This window comes from Lepeophtheirus salmonis, chromosome 8 (genome assembly GCF_016086655.4).
Source record: "Lepeophtheirus salmonis chromosome 8, UVic_Lsal_1.4, whole genome shotgun sequence".
NCBI classification, from domain to species: Eukaryota; Metazoa; Arthropoda; class Copepoda; order Siphonostomatoida; family Caligidae; genus Lepeophtheirus; species Lepeophtheirus salmonis.
The window spans coordinates 28,939,325-28,954,170 of NC_052138.2; the positions used below are offsets into that span (position 1 = coordinate 28,939,325).

Genomic DNA, 14,846 nt, shown 5'->3' on the forward strand with positions numbered 1-14,846 from the left:
ATTTTATAGAAAACAGATTATGACTTAAGCGTATATCATTATAATGTCAACACTTTATCTATCAAAGCATTTTTGACTCGTAGTATAATAAGCATTGTTTGAAAGAGAAAGAAAACATTCCAATACTTGTAGTCAGTACTAATCCATCATGTTGTGTTAACGACCTTGACACATATGAGTTCGTATGTATGAAGTAATAAAAAATAAGACCAACATGCCCCTTACCTTAAATACTTTTATTTATAAAATATGTACGACATATAAATGTTTAAATTTTGATTTGATGGATTAGTTGTTCATTTTGTAAAGCTTGAAAACATTATTTATTATTGAATGATTTGTTGATATAAGAAACAATAAGGGGTTTTTGATATTTTGATGGAGGATTCCTGATTACTTTCTGTACTGATTATACTAGTACTACATACAATGAGTGAGGTACATGGAAAACACAGCAAATCGATTATTTAATTAGATGTGTTGATGGACGAGAGTAATGATCCGGAACGTTCATATAATATAACTATTTATATAAGTAGCATCTTGAAATAATTGTTGGTCATGTATGTAGAATAAAGAAGGCATATTTGTGCCACGTTTCAAAATATGCAATTTGGTAACCATTATTCACTTTAAATGTTGTAGGAATAGGAAGAAACGCGGTTCTTGAGTGGGTTTTCGCTGGAGTAAGATGAAGAATTATGGGCGTATGAGCTTCTTGGTATTCCACTGTCCCCAAGAGCAGAGGATTTATAAGTTGAGTCATTGGAGTATTCCACTACTGGTCTCCCACCATCTGCTGCGGTGCTGCTATAGCTTGACGAAAAAGATTGAACCTAAAAGTATCACAATTTTTACATGCCTTACTCTCTTCTTGCATTTGAAACAACTGCCAAAAATTAGAAAGGGCAAATCTATTATTATGATTGTTATATATACACTCAAAAAATATTATTATTATTATTTTCAAGTAAATCATTTGTCTATTTATATTATTACATATGGATATTTAGGAAGGAAGATCAAAAATGATAGTTTGACTGTATAATAATAATAAGATGAAGGATTTACTTGAAAGAAAATTCATATCCCCGGATTACTGGTGTTTGATGTTCAGTGTTTTACTCTCCACAACACACCCCCTTTATTCGATACGTAATTAGTTAGTTCATGCATTTTATCTCCTACTACTTAGGTAGTGAGTATTAGTATTAGATAAATATGTTTTTTGACCTTCCAGGACAAAAACATGGGGGTAGAAAATAAAGGAATACAAATGTAAAAAAAAAAAAAAAATACTTGACATATTTGACCCATTTAACGCCCAAAATGAATAATAATAGTATTATTAGTTCAAACAAAAAAGAAAAACTATCTTTGAATGTAAAAGGAACACTACACATTATTTAATTGTTTAGACATATCTAAACTTATTAATAAGAATGATTGGACTAAGTACCTTTGAGGAGGACATGGTCGAAGAGTTGTTGTTTCTGGAGGTCAAACTGGACCCACTGGTGAGAGCAGAGGGATAGGAATCCAAATCAGCATAATGATGGTGGTGATGATGCAAACCAAGGGGCTCCGACAATAAGGAAGAAGCGGCAGTAGCGGCTGAACTGTTTGTAGAGAGTGCAGAGGGATAATTGGATGATCTGTAGCTTCTATAGGTGGGGGTGTGGCCGTAAGCAGAGGGATAACGTGAGCCGGATCTTGACATTTTGATTGCTATTATTGTTATTTGCTTCACTTGATGGAATATCTTCGCAGAGGGGATGAGGATGTCTTCTCTCTATATTTCAACTCAATTTGAATTGTGATAAAAGTCTATAAAGTCATAGAAAAAGTAAAAAAAAATATATATACATATATTTTTGGGCGGGCAGACATTTTTGAAAATGCAGCCGTAGAAATAATCATATTCATACCTAATACTTACTTATACACAAACAGCAAACAAACACACTCTCAAATCTCTGAAAAGAAAAGTTACTTGGAACTAAGCTTCAAAACAATTAAAGCTTCTCCTCATGAATAAGAAAGCTAATTTCTTTCTGGAAGAAATATTATTAAATTTAAGTATGTAGTAGTAGTAGTAGTCACTTGTAAATTTTGTCTATGTAAATAGATACCTTCTTTTCTTCTTTTAACTGCAAAGGTGTTGTACTCTACATGTAATCAGAAAGCACGGCATTCTAATAAGTATCTGACATTTGCTCAAACATTCTTTATCCTTATGTTGAAAGATCATAAACTGTTATTTGTGGAATCAAGAAAATGAAAGAGGAACTCCAGTGTGTTAACATATGTAATTTTAGGTGTATAGATTGTAATTGTCATTAGAGATTGGATTGATATCTTTAGGATGATATAGGCGTAGAAAACGGGGCATTGCCCCTCCCCCCAAATTCTTAGAAAACGATCACTATTCATGCTTCGGGCAAGCAGAACGACATATTTGGACAAATACTCCCAACAATCTACTTCCTTACACCTATTAGTGTGGCCAGCCGTTCTCTGTTCACCCAAAATCATGTCCGGAGTGTCCGAAAAAGTCAATTTTCAAATCAACAAAAAATAAAAGTCAATTTCATAAATATGGAAAGACTAAAATCTCAACATATTAATTTTTGAATGTTTAAATTTTACTAATTTCAAAAAATTAATTCCCAGATATGTAACTTCCTGAAAAGGATTTGCTCAGAGGACTGGGATAGTCGGGCTTTGTGTCAGAAGCAATTGTTTTCTCATTGGTGGGCCTGGATGAGTGATGTGGGACTTGCTCCATTGTGAAAATTCAATACAATTCAAGAGCACCTGTAGATTACTTAAGCTACGCATGTACTTGAGGGGAACTTTCTTGTATTCATGTTCGGTGATTGATCAACAATCAACTCAGAACTGGCACAGACAAGGGGAATCCCTAATTTAAAAAAAAAGCATAGAGATGGATGTAGAGCCATGATAGGAAAATGCTTTTTTCTGCAGGGTCTTTTGAATTTAAAAATGAACGCATTCACCCAATCGCGGGTAAACGACAGGAGTAACTATGACTCTCTTAAAAGTACATAAAATAAGGAAAAGTAGGAATGGAAGCCATGTTCTATGAGCAGAAAAGCAGCATCTTCTTGGAGATGTGTACTGGGGACCCGTCTTGGGTAAACACATAGTTGTCCCTTCGACCATGGCAAGCCATGGTACCTAAGGACCTTGTAGTAGACGTCCGTGTTGACTTTGTCGTTGGCCTTAAAGAAGTAGGAAGGTATCTTGCTGCCGTGGGACGCCACGACACCGAGGACCATGCCCTGATCTGGATATTTGGTCCTGAAGGTTCTCTCGATCTGAGCTCTTGATTCAGCTATCATTTTTCTTGTTCAGAAAAGCGTCCACTTGTCGACTTGTGTGCGGAGGAGATCTCACTCCCTCTGCTATTTTGGTTGTTGCTCGGACATTTTTGATCGCACAAGAACAAAAAAACATCAAATTTTTGTTTTTTGTCAGTTCTTTCGAATTGCGCCAAGTAGAAAATTGTGAGACTTTTATAACTGAAACTAAACGGCCTCGAAGAGGATTCTAATTTTTGAGTCATCACCATGTACACTATCCAGAGAAAACCACAGCCAATATGGAAAAATCCCCTTTCCAAAATATCGACATGTTCTCTATATTGTAAATCAAAATATGGTGACCCAAATATAGTATTTTTAGCTATAGTTGTAAAAAAAAATATGATGTTCGACTAGTGCGATACTTTTTGTAATTGTAACCTGAACAGGTTTTTTTTATTTTCCAACGCTCTTACCATTATTTATTCATTCTTGAGGAGTGAATATCTAACCATAAAATGCATTAGGTCGTAGATAATTTTGATGAACTAAGAGGATTGGATGGGGAGTTATAAGCAAAGCACTAGTGAGCGCTTCTCAAAATTATTGAGCGGGAATGCACTCATTGCTTTAAATAACGAGCGAGAGCAGGAGCACGCTCATCCTTTTAGAAGATCAATAAAATCACTCGAATTTTCGCTCATTTTTATAAAGTTATATTCCCTTTTTCTGTTCCTACCTCCGTATAGACTCAGCTATTGGTTCCTCCGGTGACAATACCAGCTCCAATTGCAATAAATTGAATTAATTTGTAATTATAAAGAACTGTCAAATTCAATTACACCTATACGAGTGAAAAGATTAGAAGCGTTCATTTTTAATTGAGCGGGAGCGCACTCACTACTTTAAAAATAGAGCGAGAGTTCACTCACGAAATTAGCAAATGAGTGGGAGTGCACTCAAGATTTCTTGAGCGGACTAATGCTCTGGTTAAAAGTATTAGTCCATGTTGTACTCAGAGTAAGTAGAATTGAGGATCGACATCGTAATAATTATGTCTTATATCCTTGCTAGCTACAAAATTTTAAAAATCTCAACGCAGCTTCTAGCTAATTTAATGTAACATCGTGACAGCTAAGCTGCTCTCTTCCCAACCATTCTACAAATTGTCAGGGTGGTCAGGTTTATTTTACGTTTCTCCTTTTTAACATACCAGCAGGTAATATTTATTGCGACTAGACTAATAGCTGCAGTAAGAAAGAAGAATGAATTTATTTTTGTAAACAAATTTATATGCAAAGAATTATCAGGCTTTTTTGTCAACAGTCTAGTTAAGTGTTTCTTTCAGATATCATTTCCTCATTATCTAATAATGTGATGAATCAAGGATAGTTTAAACTCTTATTGCAAATACATAAGCATACATTCAGAGCCGTCCGGGCGGTGGGGGAGTGTTGTAGCTCCTCTTCCCCCCCCCCAAAGGAAATTTTTGCTTTTTACTATAAAGTTTTTTAGTCAGGAGGAAAAAAATTTACGTGTAAATAAGGGCGCAATTTTTGAATTTTTTAGATTTAAAAAATAATTATCATTACCAGAATTTCATGCTTGTTAGGGTGAGGATATTAATGGGAAGGGTGACTTTGTGGTGGCATCTTGCCGAATATATTGTTGTCTGGACATTTGAAATGATTGTCTATATCTCCATTCTGTTGAGATAGTTGGCCCTGTTGAGACCAACCAATCTCTTTTGGAAAGGAAATCTCCGTAGTTTTCTGTAACGATTGCATTCACCACAAAAATTAGAGGGGCGACTAAGGAACACGATGATAATTATAATGGGTGCTCCGAGGTTTCTACAGCCCCTGACAGAAGGAGCATAAAATCGAATCCGAAACCATTTATTTGTGAAAATGGACAATGTGGTCACCCTATCTCAAACATTTTCTCTTAACTATTTTAGGAACATAGTGCTTAATTTTACTTACTGCCCTAAGCAGGCTAAGACTTCTTTTCTTAAAAAAAAAGTCATGTGGGCAATTTATGCTGGTGAGAAAATAATTCAATATTGTACATTTTTTTCCAAACATTGTAATTTTTTGTGAATAGCTATGGATTTTTAAAAAAATCGAAAAAATTTAATATGTGGAGTTTTCTTTTTTTTTAAATTTATTTTTTTGTAGCGACCAATATCATGTATTCTTAATTTTTTTTGGAAAAAAATTTAATTTTCTGTAAATAACCATAGATTTTGAATTTTTTTCCAAAAAAAATTTATTCTATTTTAATTTTTTTTTAATTTTAATTTTTGTCATTTCTTCCAAACAACTTTATTTTCTATAAATAGCCATAGATTTTTGAATTTTTTTTCCAAAAACAAAATAATATTTCAAATTATTTTATTTTTTAATATATTACCAAAGAAATTTATTTTATGTGAATAGCTATGGATTTTTTAACTTTTTTTTGAAAAAAAACCTAATTATATACTTGAATGTATCCTTAATTAAGAATAATGAAAAAATATTATCCATATATGAAAGATACTTGGGTTTTACGACGCAATCAATTCAATTGATAAACTAAAGTATTTTACCTTAATATTAATGAAAATAATGCCTTCAAGAGGAGTTACATTTTTTTCAAGGGCCAGTACCACCCAATTTGATTACATTTGTATTTTAAAACAAATTAATATTCTTTATTTCTATTATTCTGAGGAGTTTTTTGAATCAGCCGCAAATTGCATAGCTAGGTCGCAATAGTTCTCGTTTACATTTTTAAAGAAGTTCAATAGTACTTATTTAATTTTAATAATGGCATAACGTTCTTAAAAATAATTGAAAGGCTCTTAAGGATTGCTAAAGAAATTATACAATTGTATACTTGCGTGGGGAGTTTATATTAATGATTTAAATAAATAAATTGATGATTATAATTTTCTTGAATTTTTTTTTAGAGATTGGCTTTGTGCTGACACACCAAATATTAAAGTAAATAAAAAGACAATTTCTTCAATATACAGCTCATCAATAATATAAAACAACTGACTCATCATTTATATTATAATTATAAGTCAATGAGTATCAAGGTCAAAATTTATTTAGGCATAAAAAGTGCCTAATCTTTAGGGGTATGTATTTCTTTAAATTTATTTTAGCTTATGGGAAATTAAGAGCAAGTTTCGTAACTTGTTTTTGTCAACTACAGCAAGTATAATTTTTTAACGTGCGAGTTTTTTGTAGTTGATAAGTTGAGCAGTGTTTTTCAATGCTATTATACAGGGGCATATGCAAGGGAGGCTGAAGAAGCTATAGGCCCCCAATAAGGAATTGTTGTTTTTTACTAGAAAATGTAGAAGTGTAGTATTTGAAATTTCATTTCATTTTGAAAATAAAAAATTATAATATTAAATTTTTGGGATAAAAATTTCAAAAATTAATCTATATGAATAGTTATGGATTTTTTCATTTTTTTTCCAAAAAGCTGAGCATAGAAAACTTTTTTTCCGAAAAATTTGAAATTTTTTGTGAATAAAATTTATGATTTTTTTTTGAAAAAAAAAAAAAACCAAGCCCCCCCCCCTGTATTATATCATTATCAAGTAACTAAAAACCAAATTTCAAGTCCTTGGGCTCTTGAAGGAAGTAGATTAAGACCGATGATTTCTTTAGGAGTTATAAGGATCAGTCCTTTATGGTTTCAGATTATCGAATAGAGGATCGATATCGGAGTTAAATTTCTGTTACTTATTTCTTTGTCCTCTCAGAGCTGTTTGCTGCTATTTTAATGAAATTCCATGACAACTAAGCTGCTCTCCTTGTGAACATTCTTCAAATTATTAGGTGTCCATGTTGATTTTTGGGTGTATATTACTTTTACATACTGAAAATGCTTAGGATTTACAACTCTAACAATAGTACTCATACAAATGTTTAGCTATGCCAAGTTTCTCCCCCCTCCCTGTATACACAAATCCCTGAGTAATTATCCATACTATTTTACAAAATGAATATATATTTGCTCTTTATTCCGGACAGAGTGGATTTAGTTTAAATTGTGTATTCAGCTATGAAATTATTAGGCATATTGACTATGTGTTCTTTATAGCAAAAATATTTGGAATAAGTTCTAAGGTAGACAATTTCTATTTTGAAGACAATTTAATAGTTTATTCTTAAAATATTGAACTTAAGAACAATAAATTATACAAATGAAAATACAAGAATAGAGGATGAATGAAAATGTTAAGAAAACATATAAAAAATATTTCTTAAAGTATGTAATTGAATATTAGACCAACAAATTCTTAACACTTCCATTTATAATCTTCAACAAGCTCTTCAGATGTCTTCAATTGATGAGCATCCTTGCTTTCAAATTCATCATATTGGTTTCTGTTGAAGTTTCCACACAAACCGCAATGTTGACCCGTAACAGATGGAGCAGGGATTAAGCTGACTGCATGGCCATCATAGACAACCCAGATTTTCAAGAAGGAGTAAACATTATAACTTGATCCCCATTTCAAGACCCTAAAAATTAATATTAAAATCGAAAATTAAATTTGTGAAATTCTACACAATTTTCTATCTTATAATTAGTACTTGAAAATTTCTTGTCCGTCTTGTTCATGCACATGTTCCTTCTCTCCTACTTCAATAGCTTGACCGTTGATGAGAACATTAATCTTCTTTGGGCCACTTGCTTGGAATTCAATGCTGTGACCGCCCAAATAAATTTTAGCATCTAAATGAGATCCAGCAGACTTTTTGACGAAAACTGCATAAGTTGGATGTGGGGAACAGTGTCCAGAAGCCAAAGTCCAGCATGAGGTAGGTGTGTAAGGATATGTGACATTGTCAAGAGTATATACATGGTCAATTGTGGCAGTACATCCATGGATAATTTTGTATTGCATGAGACGTCTAGTGTTGGATGTAAACTTAAGGTTTCTCAACATTGGGCGCCAATTTAAACTAAGAGGAATATCGTTGAAATGTTGACCACCCTGACTAGTTTCCATGTAGATATCAACATTCTTGTCGTGGTTTTTAAGGGTAGCTTCGATATTCATGTGTGGATCAGCACTTGTAGCTGGGATAATTTCTGGATCAATGTCCCAGTAAGGTAAAAGACCAGTTTTCATGACACTTTGGAATTGAGAAACAATAGCATTCATGCGATCAGTCATCTGAAAATAGAAAATGATTAGTTTTTATGATCAAGTTGTATATTTCTGAATAATTCAATTGGTACCTTAACAAAGTTCATCTTCCATGTGTATTTACGAGCAGTAGTTGCATCCCATGTTGTCATGTGGCAGGCTTCTGTGAATGGAAGTCTGTCACCTCTGCTTGCCCATTCTGGATGTTGCTTCTGTTCCATACACTTTTCATAGTACCAAGTGTGTTTCATAGCCTCTCTTGCTTCTTCAGTTGTTTCATGTTCGAAGCTTAATTTCATTTCTCCAGGAGTAGAGTCACAGTCTGCAGCAGCACCATATTGAAGTCTTGCATTTCCAGACATTTTTAATTGAGTGCTCTTGTCATAAGTCATAAACTCTTCTCCAAAGTCTGGGTACTTGTTTTCCATATTAAAGCAAATAGAATAATCAGACAAAAGTCCAGGGACTGCAACTCTTTGCATTCTAAACTTGAGACGATTCTCAATGTATCCAGGGGTGAATTCATGTCCCAAAATAATTTTGTATACCCTATCTTGTGGTTCTCCTTTGGCTTTGACGATACCAGTAAGAGCCCATTTTCTACCTCTGAAATATAAACGCTCACCATTGGGAGAAGTATTAAATCTTAGTGAGATTTCAATTTCTTTGACGGGGTTTTGTTTGGATTGAGACCAACGGAGCATTGCTCCACATTTTTCAGCTCTTGGGAAGAAAACAAAATAGGCTCTGATTTGACGTATACCCATACGAATACCATTTCCAATAGTCTTGGGGTTTTTGTGGTAAGGCGTCATCGCTCTCCACAGATGGTACAGGACCTTTCCTCTGTTTGATTCCATTTCACAGTCAAAGTATTCTCCGTGGATATAAGAACCAGTATTATCACATTCTTTGTCTACAATAACTCTAGTTTTTGCAGCGTCGGGACCATAGGAAATTGGAGTAATTGTCTTGCATTCAGCACAGTTGGCTGAGATATCTTGTTTATTATTAATAGATTGAGATCTTGTAACAACATTGGTTTGAGAGTGCATCATAATCATGAGGGGATCTTCATAGGGAGGTCTTTCTACAGATAGCTTGAATTCCTTTTTCAATGGATTTACTCCAATTACAAAATTTCTTGGGAAGTGAGAACCATAAATACGATCTTGGGAAACACTATATGCATTCTTTGTTTGAAGATTTTGCACCATCATTATTCTTGAACCTTGTCCAAAAATATTCATAGTATATTTGACATCTCTGAACATAAGACCTCTGGCATTTCCCTTCTTAACTGTTGCTTGAATATCAAAAACGCCGGTGAATGAGTTCATGTAAGCGACTGGAGCACCAATTTCCAAGGGTTGTTGGTACAAGAGGCTTCCAAATCTCATTGCTCTTTGGTGATTCATGGAGTAGGTGTCTCCAAGTCCCTGCAATTCATCGAAAATTTCTTTCAAGCTTCCACCCTCCTTGATAGAATCTTCGTCATATTGTCTGAATGCAACAACTGAGTTCTTGACGAAAAGGAGAACCTCAACGTTGATGGGTTGATCAGGTCTTTCCTTAATGTGCATATCTCCCATTAAGATGTTTTTTAATTCTTCAGATTTCCAGATGTCTGGACTAATGGTCTTGAATTTACGGATAAGAGCCTTGGACAATCCTTCAATTCTTAATTGCACACACATTCCATTAGCGGTATATCCACCAAACATGGTTGAGTCCATGCACATTGCGACACTCAGAGGAAGGGTAGATCTATGAGATCCTATGACCCAGTAACTGTATTCACCCCCATAACCGTATTTAGGTTGTTGGAATTGACGGCTATAAGTTTTGGACACTCCTAATCCATAGTCAGTTTCAAAATGGCTGTATTGCTTAAGATATTTCAAGAAGTATTTGGCCAATACAGAGACAGATTTCTTGCAGGGGTTAATATTGCTTGCATATTTTTCAAAGAGAGTAAATGCGTAGTTGATAACTTCATAGTCTTTTTCTCTATAAAGGACGGCAACAATGGTATTAAAGTGAGTTGAGGTGGGATGAGCATCCATCAAGTATGAAAGAGCTGTCAATCTAAGTTCATGATCGTTTTCAGTCTCTACAAAAATGGGCAATAGATATTCAGCTCCCTTTCCACTGTTGATCGCTCCAAAAGCAGCAGCTTGAACAGCAAGAGTACGGAGATGTCCACACTTGATCTCAGTTTCTCCATAAATAAGGGGCTTCAATTTTTCGGCAACGTTTCCAAACCGAAGATTGAACAACATTCCGAGAAGCTTAATTTGTTCGGTGTGGTCAGAAGAACCTAGAGAGAGAGAGATGACAAGAAAATTACCATTGACATAAATGAACGTCATTATCCGTAATATAAGACTTACCCATAATTTTTTCGATTGTTTTGTCAGCGTATCCATCGACAACAGAGTGGAAACATTCTTCAGAAGCAGGGGAGTGCATTACTCCAGCCCTTTCGCAGGTAACTCGTGCTAAATGTCCAAGAACAATGGGAATTGTATCTTTGATGAATTGATGTCCTTCATAGCTGTACAAGGTTTCGAATTCTTTCAAGAGTTGTTTGCTTGGGTGGCGAATATGGAAAGGGACAGCAGTAAGGGTACGGACAGCATCTCTAAAGTTGTCAAATTTATTTTCTGCAATCATATCACGTACTAAGATTGCAGAAGCACTTGTTCCTAAACTTCCCAAAAGTTCATTGAAAAGATTATATCTGTATACACCCTCAGCAGATTTGTCAGAGTGAAGCTCTTCAGACAATTGCTAAATATTTTTTAGTGATTAATGGGGATCTTTAAAAAATATTACGTATAATTACCTTCAAAGCACTATAGTCCATAGCTAACATAGCTGGGTAAATGCTATTGATTCCATACATATGAGCCTTTTCAATGGTGGATGCTTCTGTTGACATCTTATTCATTATATCATGTGTCTTGGCAAGTTTTTCTTTGACATACTTTGAGATTGTTGGCATATCGTCTTCAAAGAATTGACCGGTGGCAAGATATCCTTCACGAGCCTTCAAATCTCTTTCAGATTTCCAAGTGTATTCACTATCTTCGAACTCATAATGAAGGCTATCTAAATCAACACCAACCACGGTAATTTCTTGAGAAATAGCTCCAGAAGATTTCAAAATAGAGCTCGAGCTAGTGTCAAAAATAAATAAACAGTTGACGTTATTTATCGACGAATAATTATAATTCTTACTTAGAGTGAGCAACGAAGGAAATGCCTTGACTTTCATAGAATTGGGCAACAACTGAGGATGATCCAATAATGGCCTTAGGGTGGAAATGATCTCCCTTCTTGTCCACGACATAAATAGTGTTGGAAGCAGAGTAAAGACCATTTGGATTTTCTCTACTTTCTGGATGGTCTGGGTCCTCAATGTCGCAACGGTGGCCCCTCCAATCATCAATGAGAACATGCACTCTGTTCTTGCAATCTTTAGTATGAGTTACAGATTTCACAATTTTGTGGTCATTCACAGTGTAGAGGGTATCACAATCTCCAAAGATGGATTGCTAAAAGAAACATTTTTTTATTTTTTTTTGTATTGAAAATATATGATTGCATTTTGATGAAAATGAAGAAAACGTTTGCTTACCTCTTGAGAATGGAATCCGTGTTCATGATGGTTGATTTTATCCATGTTCAATTGAAGTTTTTGAACCCAGCCCTTGATCATATTCCTTTGAAAAATGGTCAATTTAGGACTAACTTTGAGGGATGAAAACAATCCATGAGAATCTAATTTAACCTCAAATGGAGGTACATCCCTATTTGTTGCTATAAAGTTGGTGTGGTCAAATGGGTACTCTCCCCCCTCATGTTTACCATTGAATTGGGATAGCTTGAAATCTGACAACTATCGAGAATAATGAATAATATATCATACATATAAGTCAGACTAATAATTAATGACTATTTTAAACATTCATACCTTCACTTTAATACTATTTCCATGGATTTGCATTTGAGTCATGTACTTGTATGAAAAACCAGAGGAATGAGGGATATGATCCATAGTCCCAACAACTGCGGAGGTCTCGGTTTCAAAATGTGTATTCTGTTCCATCCTCAAAGATACTTCCGCTGGAAGCGGCTAAAGAAACAAAAGAATTACAAATAATGAGTTGAGTAATTGAACACGGATATGTACTCCTTCCAGATGGGACAGCACACTCAGATTCCCGATTCTACATATCCTACTTACCAACAAAACAGCAAAGTATTGCTATGACTCTCATTTTAATCAGAGGAGACATCTGAATGTGCCTAACTTTGTAAAACTCGGTTCTTTTATACTCAACTAAATTGACCTTTGATTCTAATTTAATATTGTATACTTATATTGTTTGGGTAAGCAATTCATTATTTTTGCATTTTCTCTTTCCTTAATGATTATTATGGGAAATTACAGATGAAACTGGAAATGACTGAATTTGCTTAATTATCATTTTTTTTTTTTAAATTAGAAAAGATACCAATTTATTTTTTAAAGTATGAGAAGATCTTAAAATAAATAAGAAGTAAGATCCATACAATCAATAAACTTATTTTCAATGTAAACTTTTTTTTCGATTGATGTAAGTAAATGGAGAAAAAGTCAGATAAAAGTCATAAGCTCTAAGCCTTTTGTAGGCAATCTTTTTAATAAAAGGATCGCATTTGGAAAAATACATTTTAAGAAGTTATACTGATTGTTTATTTATTACATCGATAAAAGGGAGTGGGCACCCTGTACAAGGGAAACCCTCTGCCTAAAGTCATTTTCCCTAAATTAAATATAATTTTTCATTTAAGTTAAAATCAATAATGTGCAATGTTGAATCTTTTGCATTCATAATAACGGATTAATATGGATTTTATATATACGAAATGTGTTCAAAAAGTAAGGTGACTTTTTATTTTTAAAATTAGTGACCAATATTTAGGATGTTCCCTTCAAAGTAATCTCCATCAGATACAACTCAGTTGTGACAAAGCTTTTTCTAATCCTCGAAGCACTTCTCATAAGCACTTTTCGGTATAGCCTTGAGGTCTTCTAGTGATGCGGTCTTTATCTCCTCAATTGTTGCAATCTTCATCCTTTCACAGGTCTCTTCAGTTATGGAAACAAGAAAAAGTCACATGGTACAAAATTTGGTGAATATGGTGGCTGAGGCATGATTGTGGTATTGTTTTTGCCCAAAAAATGCGACGATTCTTTCGGTCAAAATTAGACCGTCTATGGACAAGCTTCGCATGCACTCGTCTCATGCCCAAAACTTTCAAAAAGAAATGATGGCACTAGGCTACCGATATGTCAATATCCTCCGCAACTTCCCTGATAATGATTCGACAATTTTCAAAAACAATTTTCTTCACTGCTTCAACTTTTTCATCTGCTGTTGATGTACTTGGATATCCAGATCGAACCTCATCACTGGTATCTTGTTATCTCATCTTGGAAGAGTTTGTAACCCTTGATTTTATTTAAATGCTCAGAGCAGTTTCACCATATGCCATACTCAACTTTTAAAGTGTCTAGCAGGACTTTATTTCATTTTTTACACCAAAAAATTTGATCCATGTTTTTCAATTGCCATAAATCGATAAACATGTAAAATACTTCTGACCATTATGCCTCTTAAAACAAACTAAACATATTATATAGCTGAAACAGTAAATATAATTTCTTGGCGAGTGGACTTGCATAAAATAATCGAGTATATCAAATGTACCTTGCCGCGAAATTTGAAAAGTCACTTTACCTTTTGAACACACCTCTTATGTGTATATATTGGGTACCACAAAGAGATGATTGCAGCTTTATATATCAATTTGTTCAAAAGTGATGGTCGATTAGTCGTTTTTGACCTTTTGTGTGACTTTGACCTTTAATCTTGACCTTTTTTTTTTTTTGCCTATAAGAATTATTTTTATTTAATCTACATAATGAGACCAATGTGAGCTCTGTACCTTAATATATTTTAAAGTTATGGTTGATTATGTATTTTTAGTATTTTGTAAAAAATATAATGGACTTTTGATGTGACTATTTATAATTTTCGTAGCAAGTTAGATCAACGTCGATCCGTAACTTTTTTTCATAATCCTGACAAACAAGCAGAGGCAAAAACATCATATCCCTTCAACTTTGTCAGCAGAGGTAAATAAGCCAATACCAAATATTTATACTGATTTTTCACAAAAATTCAAAATTAAATTTTTGTAAAAAAATTCAAAAATTAAATTTCAAATATTAAAATCTTTGATATGATATATATTGTTTTAAATCCACAACTATTCACATAAAATTAAATTTGTTTGACAAA

At 33.8% G+C, this 14,846-nt stretch overlaps 2 protein-coding genes across 3 annotated transcripts; both read right to left on the reverse strand.

Moving 5' to 3' along the window:
- Nucleotides 1–221: 221 nt before the first annotated feature.
- LOC121122783 (uncharacterized) lies at nt 222–2,054 on the reverse strand. Of its 2 annotated transcripts, none has more exons than XM_071890365.1 (3): nt 1,929–2,054; nt 1,460–1,827; nt 222–836 (listed from the first exon to the last, which is right to left on the reverse strand). In XM_071890365.1, the coding sequence occupies exons 2-3, from the start codon at nt 1,718–1,720 to the stop codon at nt 633–635; spliced, it is 465 nt and encodes a 154-aa protein (XP_071746466.1). In that variant the 5' UTR covers nt 1,721–1,827; nt 1,929–2,054; the 3' UTR covers nt 222–632. The 2 variants fall into 2 exon arrangements, with proteins under 2 accessions (XP_071746466.1, XP_040573764.1); XM_040717830.2 differs by having other exon boundaries at nt 1,940–2,049.
- Nucleotides 2,055–7,467: 5,413 nt separating this feature from the next.
- LOC121123384 (uncharacterized) lies at nt 7,468–12,791 on the reverse strand. Its single transcript, XM_040718506.2, is given in 10 exon segments — nt 7,468–7,858; nt 7,931–8,517; nt 8,583–10,810; nt 10,884–11,283; nt 11,339–11,672; nt 11,734–12,050; nt 12,134–12,394; nt 12,470–12,589; nt 12,591–12,631; nt 12,743–12,791. Coding segments are annotated over 10 exon segments (4,548 nt in total). The 5' UTR covers nt 12,777–12,791; the 3' UTR covers nt 7,468–7,632.
- Between the last annotated feature and the right edge of the window lie 2,055 nt (nt 12,792–14,846).